We start from the raw sequence: 15,555 nt of genomic DNA, 5'->3' as shown, positions 1-15,555 counted from the left end.
CTTCTCCATCTTATCCTCTTAACAATCCTGGGAGAGAGGCAAAAAAAGGCCCAGGGTCATCCAGCAAGATTCCATGACAGATGGGGTTTTCAAACCTGGGTGTCTCCCAGATGCTAGCCCAGGAGTGGTCAAACTCGTTTAACAGAAGAGCCACACAGGATAAACCTCAGATGTCTGAGAGCCGCAAGACAGCAAGGTCAGATGTTTGAGAGCAGGCAGGCAAACAGATGGGAGGGAGGAGAGGTTGAAAGAAAGCAACTTTAAATGCATTCTCCAAACCCCTGGCTGGCTTGGCAAAGTGATTTCAAGAGACAAAAGCTTTCTCCGAGCCAGCTGATGGCAGGGGGGGGGGGAATTCAAGAGCCGCTCAATATGCGTGAGAGTCACGTGTGGTTCCCGAGTCTCAGTTTGGCCACCCGCTTTATACTTTGCAAATAAATAGCCACTGATGAACCTCTGCTCCATCCAATCCAGTTGAGTTCATGTGAGCTAGCTCACAGTTTTTTAGCCTCTGGCTCACACATTTTTTGTCTTAGCTCAGCCTGTTCAGGAAGGATGGCCCCAAAGCACACTAATTTATGCAGGAGCTCATAACTTTAATGCCAGGGGCTCGCAAAGCAAAATTTTTGCTCACAGGACTCCACAGCTTAGAGGGAACATTGATGAAGCTGTCTATGCTTGTATCTGCCATCGCTTCCTGCAGCACTGAAAGCCTCGGGTCAACTACACTTTGGCTGAAGAAGTGCTTCTTTTTATCCATTCTAACCTGACTGCTCATTCATTTCATTGAGTGCTCACGTGTTCTTCCCCGTCCCTCTCTACCCCATAGGTAATTACGGTCCATTGAGGCCAGGATCCTGCTTCCAGCAGTGGCTGTCTGACGCCCCTGGGAAGCCCAAAAGCAGGACAGAAGGTAGCCGGCTGCCTTTGCCTCCCGATATCTGGGGTTCAGGGGAACTCAGGGCGTCAGGACCCGCAGGTTCCTTGGAACCCCCAACCAAACCATTTCCCATTAATTCTTCTAACTCATCGACTGTGGCGATCTCATTAAACAGCAACAATTCTGACATAACTGACAAAAAAACAATTCCAATTCTTTCAAGAGTCTGATAATCATAGAGTTGGAAGAGACCTCCATGGTCATCTAGTCCAACCCCCTGCACAATGCAGGAAATTCGCAAATACCTACCCCCCCCCCAAACTCACAGGATCCTCATTGTTGTCAGATGGCTATCCAGCCTCTCTTTAAAAACCTTCAAGGAAGGAGAGCCCACCACCTCCTGAGGAAGCCTGTTCCTCTGAGGAACCGCTCTAAAGGTCAGGAAGTCCTTCTGAGTGTTGAGCCGGAAACTCTTTTAATTTCAACCCATCGCTTCTGGTCCTGTCTTCTGGGGCCACAGAAAATAATTCCACACCATCCTCTAGATAAGGATGGCCAATGGTAGCTCTCCAGATGTCTTTTGCCTACAACTCCCATCAGCCCCAGGCATTGGCCATGCTGGCTGGGGCTGATGGGAGTTGTAGGCAAAAAAACATCTGGAGAGCTACTGTTGGCCACCCCTGCTCTAGATGACAGCCCTTCCAAGTACTTGATGATGGTGATCCTATCACCTCTCAGCCACCTTCTCTCCAGACTAAACATCCCCAGCTCCTTCTAATACTAACACAGTTCAGTGAATGGACAGGGACATAAATATCACTCAAAGGCAGGGCCTTTTTTTGCACAGGAATGCAGTTCTGGCTGGCTTGGTGTGTGTGATCTAATATGCTGGGCCTTTTCTATAAAAAGCCCTGTGCAAAAGGGGGTGTGGTCTAATATGCAAATAATTCCTGCTGGGCTTTTTTTTTTTGTAGAAAAAAGATCTGCTCAACAGTATTTAAAGAGCACAGTCCAATAACATTATACTCTTCTGAACTGCAGGAGACTCGTGTCAGGTGTCATCCAATGCACACAGAGCACACAAAGCCAAGAAAACATTCTTGATGTCTTCCTGACTCTTGTAGCATAAGGAGTCACAATTCTGAAGGCTGGCTCAAACGCCTGTCTCAATAGGCTTCCTCAGAGCAGAATGACATGTAGACCAGTGTTCCCTCTAAGCCAAGTTAGCGTGAGCTAGCTCGCAGATTTTTAGCCTCCGCCTTACACATTTTTTGTCCGAGCTCAGGAAGGAGGACCCCAGGACAGAATAATTGATGCAGTAGCTCACAACTTTAATGCCGGTAACTCACAAACTAGAATTTTTGCTCACAAGACTCTGCAGCTTAAGAGGGAACACTGATGTAGATCAATACTCCTGTGGAGTCTTGCGAGCAAAAATTCTACTTTCTGAACTACTGGTATTAAACATAAGAACATAAGAGGAGCCATGTTGGATCAGGCCAATGGCCCATCCAGTCCAACACTCTGTGTCACACAGTGGCCAAAAAGCCCAGGTGCCATCAGGAGGTCCACCAGTGGGGCTAGGAGCCCTCCCACTGTGACCCCCTCAAGCACCAAGAATACAGAGCATCGCTGCCCCAGCCCGAGAGTTCCAACAATAAAGTTAGGAGCAACTGCGTAAATCAGTTTGCTCTGGGGCCATTTTCCCTGAGCTCACACTAACTCAGCTTAGTGGGAACACTGATGTAGACATCACAAAATCTTGTCCATTCAGTTCCTCGGCTGCGTTTTCTCTCTCCGCAGAGGACAAGATTTCGTGACATCTACCCTCAAGGCTGCATGTGCTAACAAGGGAGAGCCCGTGAGGCACCCTCCCACCTGTGCCATACCTGCATGGTGATGGTGGGGGTGGTTAGCCCACCCGCTGCCGTCAGGGTGGTCTGCGCTGCCGAGACCGTGATGGCAGCCGGGTTGATGACTTGACTGGAAAGCGTTGCAATGGTCCCCAGAGTGGTAATCGGGGTGGCCAGGGAGGCGTTGGTGTTGTGCCCTCCGGTCCCCGCCAGGCTGGTCGAGACGGTGCCCGTCACGGTGCCCAAAGTTGTCACCCCTGAAAAGGAGGAGCGAGAAGGGAGAACTTGCAACTGAATTCTGTGCAGGGTACGGAATGACATTCAGAGCCACAGGATTAGATTATACACACTATGTAGACAACATACATCCTTGTCATGGAGAACCCAGGCTAGCCTGATCTCAGGGGAATGTCGGGAAGTGCCCTGGGCTCTATGCGCTGTTGTTGGCCCTCTTCTGATATTCTTACGAAGGCCTTGGCCTCTATGCCCTGTTGTTGGCCCTCCAGAGAAACTGGTTGGCCACCGTGAGAGACGGGATGCTGGACTGGATGGACCACTGGTCTGATCCAGCAGGGCTCTTCTGATATTCTTATGAAGGCCTCGGCCACTATGACCTGTTGTTGGCCCTCCAAAGGGGCAGATCTCAGCAGCTAAGCAGAACTGGCCCTGCTTAGTATTTGGATGGGAGACCTCCAAAGAAGACTAGAGTCATTGCATAGGCAGGCGATTGCAAACCACCTCTGTTCATCCCTAGCCTTGACCAGGGGTCATTGCAGAAATCTCATGGTCAATGCTTTGAGCCTAAGACTCAGAGGAAAACATGAAATGGCTGGGCATTGTGAGCTTTTGTACGGAAGCTGCTTCATGTGCTGGTCAGCCAATGGAGAAAAGAGGCTTTGCTCTGCAGCTTGACTGAGCAAGCCTGGCAAAGCAAGCTGTGGCTCAAAAGGAAGCAAGAGAGATGGAGAAGGAAGCAGATGACAGTGAGTTGCTTGCGAGCCTCATAGGAGTCCTCTGGGGGCCTGATGCAGCCCATGGGCCACATGTTTGACACCCCTGCGCTACAATGGTGCCGTAAAATGGCTGTGACTTGACAATACTTTCTACAGCCACATAATAAGCCTGCACAGAAACAAGACTGGGCCCCTACAAGTCATATAAGAAGATATTGAATTTATATCATACCCTATACTCTGAATCTCAGAGTGGTCACAATCTCCTTTACCTTCCCCCACAACAGACATCCTTTGAGGTGGGTGGGGCTGAGAGAACTCTCACAGCAGCTGCCCTTTCAATGACAACTCCTACGACAGCTCTGGCTGATGCAAGGCCATTCCAGCAGGTGCAAGTGGAGGAGTGGGGAACCAAACCTGGTTCTCCCAGATAAGAGTCCACACACTTAGCTGCCCTTTCAAGGAAAGAGTCTCAGAGTGGTCACAATCTCCTTTCCATTCCTTCCCCACAATAGACACCCTGTGAAGTAGGCAGGGCTGAGAGTTCTCCCAGAAGCTGCCCTTTCAAGGACAGCTCTGCAAGAGCTCTGGCTGACCCAAGGCCATTCCAGCAGCTGCAAGAGGAGGAGTGGGGAATCAAACCTGGTATTCCCAGATAAGAGTCCACACACTTAGCTGCCCTTTCAAGGACAGTCTCAGAGCGGCCATAATTTCCTTTACCTTCCCACCTCCCCACAACAAACACCCTGTGAGATGGGTGGGGCTGAGAGGGCTCTGACAGAAGCTGCCCTTTCAAGGATAACTCTGCGAGAGCTATGGCTGACCCGAGGCCATTCCAGCAGGTGCAAGTGGAGGAAAAAGAATTGCAGATTTATACCCCGCTCTTCTCTCTGAATCAAGAGACTCAGAGCGGCTTACAATCTCCTATATCTTCTCCCCCCAAAACAGACACCCTGTGAGGTGGGTGGGGCTGAGAGGGCTTCCACAGCAGCTGCCCTTTCAAGGACAACCTCTGCCAGAGCTATGGCTGACCCAAGGCCATTCCAGCAGGTGCAAGTGGAGGAGTGGGGAATCAAACCCGGTTCTCCCAGATAAGAGCCCCCACACTTAACCACTACGCCAAACTGGGACCACGTCAACCAAATTGAAGCTTGGCACTTATCCTGTGACTATGTGTGACAAGAGGGTACACGAAACAACCCAGAGCAGGGCTTCAGCGATCATCTCCATCATGACGAAGGAGGGAACGCGCTCACGTAACTGCCCAGGTCGGCCCACTGACCTGTGGTCCCTTTAACGACCAAGGTGGTGACGGTGGGCTTGACGGCGGAGACGGTGACGGGGGTGACCAGCCGCATGCCCCCCATGGGGACCGTCCGCAGGATGGTGCCGGGCTGTCCCGGGGCTCCTTTCAGCACCACCTGCCGAGGCAGAATTGAACAGAGTTAAGAGTGGCAACGCAGCGGCATCCCACTCCCCCTCGGAACACCCTGATTCGCCCACCCAGCCCCCACCTGCGTCACGCCCTGTTGCCCGTGACTCGTGGTCAGCTTGGGCACTGCTGTGATGATCTTGGCCGGGGTGCCGGTGCCGGACGTCATCACTTTGGTGGTGATTATGGTGATGGGGGACTTGATCCCGGGGCTACTGGTGACTCCTGTAGAGAAAGAAGATGATGACGACATTGGATTTATATTCCGCCCTCCACTCAGAGTCTCAGAGCGGCTCACAATCTCCTTTATCTCCGTCCCCCACAACAGATACCCTGCGAGGTGGGTGGGGCTGAGAGGGCTCTCACAGAAACAGCCCTTTCAAGGACAGTCTCAGAGCGGCCTACAATCTCCTTTCCCTTCCTCCCCCACAACAGACACCCTGTGAGGTGGGTGGGGCTGGAGAGGGCTCTCACAGCAGCTGCCCTTTCAAGGACAGAGTCTCAGAGGGGCCTACAATCTCCTTTCCCTTCCTCACCCACAACAGACACCCTGTGAGGTGGGTGGGGCTGGAGAGGGCTCTCACAGCAGCTGCCCTTTCAAGGACAGAGTCTCAGAGCGGCCTACAATCTCCTTTCCCTTCCTCACCCACAACAGACATCCTGCGAGGTGGGTGGGGCTGAGGGAAAGCATTCCAAACCTTTAAACATTCTAGTTGCCCTTTTCTGGACTTTTCCCAATGCTATAATATCCTTTTTGAGGTGGGGTGACCAGAATTGTACACAGAGTTGTACACAGAGGAAACCTAACATTTAGCCAAAAACTCTTTTGATTTAATTTCTATCTGTTAGTTCTGATCCGACAAACTAGAATGATTGTTAGTTCTGACCAACTGGAGTGATTCAAGGGTTGGAGCGCTTTCCCTATGAAGAAAGGTTAAAACGCTTGGGGCTCTTTAGCTTGGAGAAACATCGACTGAAGGGTGACATGACAGAGGATTACAAGATTATGCATGGGATAGAGAAGGTAGAGAAAGAAGTACTTTTCTCCCTTTCTCATAATACCAGAACTCATGAGCACGAAATGAAATTGCTGAGCAGTCAGGTTAGAAAGGATAAAAGGAAGTCCTTCTTCACCCAAAGAGTGATTAACATGTGGAATTCACTGCCCCAGGAGGTGGTGGCAGCTACAAGCACAGCCAACTTCAAGAGGGGATTGGAAAAACCTATGGAGCAGAGATCCATCAGTGGCTATTAGCCACAGCATACTTATGGAACTCTGTCTGGGGCAGTGATGCTCTGTATTCCTGGTGCTTGTGGGGGGCACACTGGAAGGGCTTCTAGTGTGTTGGCCCCACTGATGGACCTCCTGATAGCACCTGGGGTTTTTGGCCACTGTGTGACACAGAGCCTTGGACTGGATGGGCCGTTGGCCTGATCCAACATGGCTTCTCTTATGGCTTTTTATGTTCTTATGGCCCTTCTGGGGCAACAGAAAACAACTCCACATTGTTTTTACTGCAATCTTTTTTGTATCGTAAGCTGCCCAGAGTTTTGCAAGAAAGAAAGGCAGCTAACAGCTGGTTTAAGCAATGAACGATAATTGCGCCCAGTGTTTCCTTTAGGATGAGCTAGCTCACTGCTTTTCAGCTTCTGGGTCATGCATTTCTGCCTCAGCTCAGGAAAAACGGCCCCGGAGCAAGCTACTTTATGCAGTAGCTCACAACTTTAATGCCAGTAGCTCACGAAGTAGATTTTTGGCTCACAAGACTCCACAGCTTAGAGGGAGCAGTGATGGTGCCACCCAGCCCAGCCCACTCCGCCACACAGCGCAGTAGGGACTGTTCGCTGCACGCCTTGGCCAGCGCTACGAAGATCGCTCCCGCCAGCTCCTTCCGCTCCTGACCTGTAGCTCCAGACTGAGTGATAATGGCCGACATGGGGATGGTTTTGATGATGGTGGTGGTGCCAGGTTTCGTCGTGTTCGGCGACACGCTGCTGATGCCCAAGATGGTGGGCTTGGTGCCCGTGCCGCCCGCCTGGGAGCTGGTGATGATTGTGGTGGGCTTGCCATCCGCCGAGGTCACCAGCTTCAAGATGGTGCCCGCGGGCAGGGGCCCTTTGGTCTACGGGGAGAGAAGGACGAGAATCAAAACTCCAAACGGGAAGAAAAGACGACTGCATATTTACACTCTGCCCTTCTCTCTGAATCAGACTCAAGAGCAGCATACAATCTCCTATATCTTCTGCCCCCACAACAGACACCCTGTGAGGTGGGTGGGGCTGAGAGGGCTCTCACAGCAGCTGCCCTTTTGAGGACAACCTCTGCCAGAGCTCTGGCTGACCCAAGGCCATTGCAGCAGCTGCAAGTGGAGGAGGGGGGAATCAAACCCGGTTCTCCCAGATAAGAGAGCTATGGCTGACCCAAGGCCATTCCAGCAGGTGCAAATAGAGGAGGGGGGAATCAAACCCAGTTCTCCCAGATAAGAGAGCTATGGCTGACCCAAGGCCATTCCAGCAGCTGCAAGTGGAGGAGTGGGGAATCAAACCCGGTTCTCCCAGATAAGAGAGCTCTGGCTGACCCAAGGCCATTCCAGCAGGTGCAAGTGGAGGTGTGGGGAATCAAACCCGGTTCTCCCAGATAAGAGAGCTCTGGCTGACCCAAGGCCATTCCTGCAGGTGCAAGTGGAGGAGTGGGGAATCAAACCTGGTTCTCCCAGATAAGAGAGCTATGGCTGACCCAAGGCCATTCCAGCAGGTGCAAGTAGAGGAGGGGGGAATCAAACCCAGTTCTCCCAGATAAGAGAGCTATGGCTGACCCAAGGCCATTCCAGCAGGTGCAAGTAGAGGAGGGGGGAATGAAACTCGGTTCTCCCAGATAAGAGAGCTATGGCTGACCCAAGGCCATTGCAGCAGGTGCAAGTAGAGAAGGGGGGTATCAAACCCAGTTCTCCCAGATAAGAGAGCTCTGGCTGACCCAAGGCCATTCCAGCAGGTGCAAGTGGAGGAGTGGGGAGTCAAACCCGGTTCTCCCAGATAAGAGAGCTCTGGCTGACCGAAGGCCATTCCTGCAGGTGCAAGTGGAGGAGTGGGGAATCAAACCCGGTTCTCCCAGATAAGAGAGCTCTGGCTGACCCAAGGCCATTCCTGCAGGTGCAAGTGGAGGAGTGGGGAATCAAACCCGGTTCTCCCAGATAAGAGAGCTCTGGCTGACCCAAGGCCATTCCTGCAGGTGCAAGTGGAGGAGTGGGGAATCAAACCCGGTTCTCCCAGATAAGAGAGCTCTGGCTGACCCAAGGCCATTCCTGCAGGTGCAAGTGGAGGAGTGGGGAATCAAACCCGGTTCTCCCAGATAAGAGAGCTATCGCTGATCCAAGGCCATTGCAGCAGGTGCAAGTAGAGGAGGGGGGAATCAAACCCAGTTCTCCCAGATAAGAGAGCTATGGCTGACCCAAGGGCATTCCAGCAGGTGCAAGTGGAGGAGTGGGGAATCTAACCCGGTTCTCCCAGATAAGAGAGCTGTGGCTGACCCAAGGCCATTTCAGCAGGTGCAAGTGGAGGAGTGGGGAATCAAACCCGGTTCTCCCAGATAAGAGAGCTCTGGCTGACCCAAGGCCATTCCAGCAGCTGCAAGCGGAGGAGGTGGGAATCTAACCCGGTTCTCCCAGATAAGAGAGCTATGGCTGACCCAAGGCCATTCCAGCAGCTGCAAGTGGAGGAGGGGGGAATCAAACCCAGTTCTCCCAAATAAGAGAGCTATGGCTGACCCAAGGCCATTCCAGCAGCTGCAAGTGGAGGAGGGGGGAATCAAACCCAGTTCTCCCAAATAAGAGAGCTATGGCTGACCCAAGGCCATTCCAGCAGGTGCAAGTGGAGGAGTGGGGACTCAAACCCGGTTCTCCCAGATAAGAGTCCACACACTTAACCAATACACCAAACTGGCTATTACTGTGCAAGTGGTTAGGCCTAGAGAGCCTTCAAGATTCATTTGATCGTGCAAGTGTTACTCTTAGAGATCTGGGAACTGCAAAGGCTGAACCTGGTGTGGAAGGGTGACGGGCAACAACTACAGAGAAGAAAAGACCTCTCTCCCGAATGGGGTTAAATAAGGCCATCCTTCGTTCCCACGCCGCACATTCTTACTTGGATTATCTGGGTCACGGGGCCAGTGGATGCCTGTCCCGTCACGGCTGACGTCTGAACAGGTTTGGTTTGAACGACAGACATCACCTTGCCCAAGTTGGAAATCTGCCAAGGAGAAAATGCAAGGGGAAAAAAAAAGATTCCGCTGATACGTTTTGACCACAAACAGAACCCTCCCTACCAATGACGTCCTCTTACAAGCATCAGCCAACGAAAGACCTTAGCGATCTTCCTTCGGTAGACGGTTCATGAACAGGGCGTGCAGAGCGGCGGCGAAGAAACCCGGCCCTTCGCCCTGCTTAACATCCACAGGGCATTGTGTGCTGAGGGTCTGAAGCATCGATGTCTGCCCTAGCCCCCCCACCTGAAAAACCTATTTCCAGGGGCGTTCTTTTGTAGCAGGAACTCCTTTGCCTATTAGGCCACACACCCCTGATGTAGCCAATCCTGAGAGTTTACAGTAGGCCCTGTCAGAAGAGCCCTGTAAGCTCTTAGAGGATTGGCTACATCAAGGGAGTGTGACCTAATATGCAAAGGAGTTCCTGCTACAAAAAAACATTCATCCATCCATCCATCGCTTTTTTGTAGTAGGAATTCCTTTGCATATTAGAACACGCCCCCCCCACCCTGGATGTAGCCAATCTTCCTGGAGCTTACAGCAGGCCCTGTACTAAGAGAGCCCCATAAACTCTTGGAGGATTGGCTACATCAGCGGGGTGTGGCCTGATATGCAAAGGAGTTCCTGCGACATAAAGCTATCTATCTATCGATTGCTTTTTTTGTAGCAGGAACTTCTTTGCATATTAGGCCACACATCCCTGAGGTAGTCAATCTTTCTGGAGCTGACAGTAAAGCTCCAAAAGGACTGGCTACATCAGGTGGGTGGGGCCTAATATGCAAAAGAGTTCCTGCTACAAAAAAAGGCCGACTATTCCTGAAGCCAGCAGAAGGGGAAGCAAACAGGCATGCCTCTTTTTGTCTAGGCGCGGGTCCCCAAGATGGCTCTCCTATGGGCCGTGGCACCTGCAAATTCCTTTACTGACATCTTCTTTAAGAAATCGAGTGGGGCTTTTGCCCAGTAGGGCTTCCGTCCGGCCCCTGCAGACCTCAGGCCATGTACAGAGTTTTTAAAACTTGCCTCTGTGGCACAATTATCTTCACTGCACGAATGAAGCTAACCTCCGCATACACAAGGAAATGTTTTAAAACGACATGCTCATTTTAAAAGGCATGCCGTTAAACAGACAGGCTTCTGCCTACAACTGGTATTAACGATTCGGTATTAACCTTCAAAGCCCTATACGGCCTAGGACTTACCTATCTGCGGGACCGCCTTGCCCCACATGTTCCCCAGGGAGCACTTCGATCAAGTCCTCAAAACCTTTTGGCTCTCCCTAGGCTAAAAGAGGCTAGGCTTAATTTCCACCAGAGCAAGAGCCTTCTCGGTGGCAGCCCCAATACTCTGGAACACCCTCCCAGAAGCCATCAGGGCCCTGCAGGACTTATCGCAGTTCCACAGGGCCTGCAAGACTGAACTGTTTCGGATGGCATACAGCATCTACCAGGAGAGGGCTGCCACCGCATCTGGATCTATCGTGCTTCGGTACTAACTGCCTAGAATCTGCATGTGCTGAGAAAGGAAAATATTACATGATCCGCCTGAACAGAGGAAGTAGCACCATTGCAACTCTGACCCACAAAGCTGCAGGGGGGCAGAGGATCCTCCAGTTTGGAGGCCCTCCCCCCGCTTTAGGGTCATCAGAAAGCGGGGGGGGGGGGGGGGAATGTCAGCTGGGCACTCCATTATTCCCTATGGAGACCAGTTACCATGGGGTATAACGGAGAATTGATCCACAGGTATCTGGGGCGGGCTGTTTTTTGAGGCAGAGGGACCACATTTCCAGCACACCATCCACTGCCTCTCTTCAAAATGCCCTCCAAGTTTCAAAAAGATCGGACCAGGGGGCCCTATTCTATGAGCTCCCAAAGAAGGTGCCCCTATCCTTCATTATTTCCAATGGAGGGAAGGCATTTAAAAGGAGTGCGGTCCTTTTCAATGTGATGACCAGAACTCCCCTTGGAGTTCAATTGTGCTTGTCACAGCCTTGCTCCTGGCTCCACCCCTAATGTCTCCTGGCTCCGCCCCCAAAGTCTCTGGTTATGTCTTGAATTGGACGTGCCAACCCCTGGTCTAGGCTTTGGCCCCAGCTGGCAGCCCCTTCCCTCCAGCTACTAACCACCAACCCTGAGGCCAGAACAGGGTAAAGATAAGCACAGCATCACTTCCTCTGTATGCCTTTTATACACATTTTTACACTGGGAGTCCCACGCAATGGGGGATTCCTTTTAGTGGCTCACTTACAGAGTATTCTTCTTGTTTGACTGACCCCCATATTCGAAGGGCATTTACGTTGGCCCGTTTTAATGTGCTTCCTTCTGCCCTGTTATACGGGAGGTTTTAAAAAAAATACCGTTCTTTGATAGGCTCCGTCCCTGTGGGCTGAAGGAAACTGAAGGAACAGACCATGTACTTTAATCCTGTAGATTCTACTGTGATTTACATGCGTCTATTCTGGATCCTATATTGCAATCCCTGGAGGGTAAAATCTGACGACAGCAAGATAGTGAGTTTAACTAGCCTCAAAGAAGGCTGAAACCACCAAAGTGGCGGCAAACTTCCTTTATTGTGCTTATAAGAGGAGACGTCTGTTTAGATTGTTCAATTAACCACTTTCTCCCCCCTGCTTCCTTGATTTGATACTGTTGTTGTTATGCCAATAAAAGTTCTGTGACTGTGACTATACCAGGAGTCAACTCTTGGCCCAAAAAGCAGGGCAAAACCCCTGAACAAAACCACGTTCCCACTCGCTGACCGACCACGGCTTCCCGAGACGTACCAATGCGCTGCCGCCGGGCACCGAGATGGGGCTCTTCACCAGCGTGATGGTCTTGGTCACCCCACCGACCACTGTGGTCATCACCTGAGCCTGCTGCGCCACGGTGACGGTGCCTGACTTGTGCACGGTGATGATGGGCCGGGTCGGTGTGTTGGTGGTGGACGAAACCGAGGTGCCCACCTGGGCAGCTGCCGTCTTCAGCATGCGGGTGGCTGGGTTGCTCACCTGATGGTCAGAGAAGGGAGGGGGGGGAGAGAGACATGGAAGAACCTGGCCGCATCCCGTTGCCTTTGGGAGCCGGGACTCAAGCCACAGAGAGGACATGAAGCCCACCTACCCACACTCTGCTAACATGGTGTGGAGTTGACTTTAATCCTAAGTAAGGATGCCAACCTCCTGGTGGGAAGAAGAAATGGAGAAAGGTCACTTACAGACTGAGAAGAAATGCAAACACACGGTTCTGGCGACGAAATAATAAAAAAGCAAGGTACAATTGACAATAATAAGCAACGAGAAGGAGTCCCGATTCTTCATAAGGGCACAAAAAGTGTTTCCAAACAATTTTCGTGTCCTTAGGAAGAATTAATATTACTTGCAGTCACGCAATGCTGTGGAAATATCATTTGTTAATTTTGATTTGAACCAGAGTCATTTTTAACACTAACGGAGCACCCGATGCATGGAGACTGATCGAAGCAGGAAGTTTTAAGTCGACACCCTGCACATCGGGGGGACTCCTTGTTGTTTATTATTGTTAATTGTACCTTGCCTTGTTATTATTTCGTTATTTGGTCACTAGAACCATTTGGTTGTATTTCTTCTCAGCCTCCAGGTGGGACCTGGGGATCCCCCAGAATTCCAGCTCCTCTCCAGACTACAGAGATCAGTTCCCTTGGAGGAAAGGGCTGCTTTGAAGGGGGGACTCTGTGGCCTTGTGCCCCACTGAGGTTCAGGGATGCCAGACTCCAGGTGAGACCTGGGGATCCCCTAGAATTGTAGCTCATCTCCAGACTGCAGAGATCAGTTCCCCTGGAGGAAAGGGCTGCTTTGGAGGGGGGGCTCTGTGGCCTTGTGCCCCACTGAGGTTCAGGGATGCCAGCCTCCAGGTGGGACCTGGGGATCACCTGGAATTTGAGCTCCTCTCCAGACTGCAGAGATCAGTTCCCCTGGAGAAAACGGCTGCTTTGGAAGGTAGACTCTGTGGCACTGTTTCTAGCAGAGGCCCTTTTCCTCCCCAGGCTCCAAGTCTCCAGGAGTTTCCCAACCTGGAGTTGGCAACCCTACCCCTCATCCACCCACCGGTGGCTGGGAGAACCTCCATATCCCGCCCCCACCAAGGAAATAGACTGGGGCTCCTCACCATGACGGGAGAAGAGGCCACTTTGACTGTGGTGGGCAGCGTAGTGGTACCGGGAGGCACGGCCACCGTCTTCACTATGGTGGTACCGGCGGGGACGCTCAGCATGGTAGGAGCGGAGGAGGGCGGGATTTTCTGAGTGGCGGCAGCCGCGGCCGCCAAAGCAGCCATGCCGCTCATCTGAGGGCTGCTGCCGATCACCTGATGCGGAGCGAGAGAAAGAGAGCTGGTCAAGAGAGTGGCTGGAGCCAGGGAGCAGCCCCAGGGTTCTATCTCTCCCACAGTCAATGCTGGCCCAGAAGAAGGCAGAGGAGACTGAAGATTTAGACCCCGCCCTTCTCTCTGAATCAGAGTCTCAGAGCGGCTCACAATTTCCTTTCTCTTCCTCCCCCGCAACAGACACCCTGTGAGGTAGGCGGGGCTGAGAGAGCTCTGACAGAAGCTGCCCTTTCAAGGACAGCTCTGAGAGAGCTATGGCTGACCCAAGGCCATTCCAGCAGGTGCAAGTGGAGGAGTGGGGAATCAAACCCGGTTCTCCCAGATAAGAGAGTTATGGCTGACCCAAGGCCATTCCAGCAGCTGCAGGTGGAGGAGTGGGGAATCAAACCCGGTTCTCCCAGGTAAGAGTCCGAACACTTCACCACGACACCAAACTGATTCTCTAAGAAGATGGATCTTGGATTTATATCCCGCCCTCCACTCTGAATCTCAGAGAAGCTCACAATCTCCTTTACCTTCCTCTCCCCCAACAGACACCCTGTGAGGTGAGTGGGGCTGAGAGAGCTCTGACAGAAGCTGCCCTTTCAAGGACAGCTCTGAGAGAGCTCTGGCTGACCCAAGGCCATTCCAATAGCTGCAAGTGGAGGAGTGGGGAATCAAACCCGGTTCTCCCAGGTAAGAGTCCGAACACTTCACCACGACACCAAACTGATTCTCTAAGAAGATGGATCTTGGATTTATATCCCACCCTCCACTCTGAATCTCAGAGAAGCTCACAATCTCCTTTACCTTCCTCTCCCCCAACAGACACCCTGTGAGGTGAGTGGGGCTGAGAGAGCTCTGACAGAAGCTGCCCTTTCAAGGACAACTGTGGTGAGAGCCTTGGCTGACCCATGGCCATTCCAGCAGCCGCATGTGGAGGAGTGAGGCATCAAACCCAGTTCTCCCATATAAAAGTCTGCACGCTTAACCACTACGCGAAACTGGTAAGAAAGACTTACTGTCCCTTGAGTGGTCTGCGTGGGCACCACCATGCGCACCCCGGCTGGCAGAGACGTGACCGTCACCGGGCCCTTCCCGGCCTGCCCTGCCGAACGCACTGTGACCAGCGGTGGCCCTGTGGGGGCCTGCGGGCCGGTGACTTTCAGCACTGTGGGGACCGCTGTGGAAGAAAGGAGCAAAGGCGATCAGGGGAACCTGAGTCCCCATGCAAGCTGCGATTACCTCACCGCAACTCTGGCCTGAAGGAAGCGGCTGGTGCCTTCTGTGCACCCCCCCCCCCCGTCTCCAAACGAGCTTTGGTCATCCTGAAAAGAGCAGTCCTGCTTTCCCCTCCCCCTTACCTTGTGGGCGGGGGCTGGCAGCGGCGGCAGCGGCCACAGGAGCAGGCATTGGCATCGGGCTGCTAGGCACGGTGGGCAGCACCTGGATGGTGGCGGTGGTGGTCGGCGGAGCGGGGGCAGCGGCAGTAGCAGCGGCGGCGACAGCCGTGGCCTGGGGCAGCAGGGTGATGCCCATCTGCGCCAGAGGCTGCACGGCGCTGGCTGGGGCGGCCGCCGCGGGAGCGGGGCTCTTGGGGGGGTTGACAGGCACGGAGGGCACAGGGTTGGCAGCCGGCGTGGGTGGCGGCCGGGATGTCGTACTTCTGCAGCTGCAGCAGGTAGGAGTCAGCGGTCGGGACGGAGCCCCAGCTCACTTCCAAGGAGTTGGTGTTGGCACGGACCAGCTGCACCCGAGAAGGCGGCGGAGGCTTCTCTGCAAAGGGAGAAAGGATGGAAGGCATCAGGGAAAGAAAACCATTCCTGGGGGGGGTGGGGGTGAGGG

At 52.8% G+C, this 15,555-nt stretch overlaps 1 protein-coding gene across 1 annotated transcript in view; it reads right to left on the bottom strand.

The window, feature by feature from the left end:
* HCFC1 (host cell factor C1) overlaps positions 1-15,555 on the bottom strand; it is a 57,994-nt gene that overhangs the window by 27,694 nt on the left and 14,745 nt on the right. The window contains 10 exon segments of the mRNA XM_060253202.1: positions 2,770-2,990; positions 4,969-5,107; positions 5,201-5,343; positions 7,022-7,241; positions 9,259-9,363; positions 12,156-12,380; positions 13,516-13,713; positions 14,733-14,893; positions 15,075-15,351; positions 15,353-15,486. Coding sequence (XP_060109185.1) covers positions 2,770-2,990; positions 4,969-5,107; positions 5,201-5,343; positions 7,022-7,241; positions 9,259-9,363; positions 12,156-12,380; positions 13,516-13,713; positions 14,733-14,893; positions 15,075-15,351; positions 15,353-15,486 — 1,823 coding nt within the window.

This window comes from Heteronotia binoei, chromosome 13 (assembly GCF_032191835.1).
Source record: "Heteronotia binoei isolate CCM8104 ecotype False Entrance Well chromosome 13, APGP_CSIRO_Hbin_v1, whole genome shotgun sequence".
NCBI classification, from domain to species: domain Eukaryota; kingdom Metazoa; phylum Chordata; class Lepidosauria; order Squamata; family Gekkonidae; genus Heteronotia; species Heteronotia binoei.
This window is presented reverse-complemented; position numbering and strand designations above follow the sequence as displayed.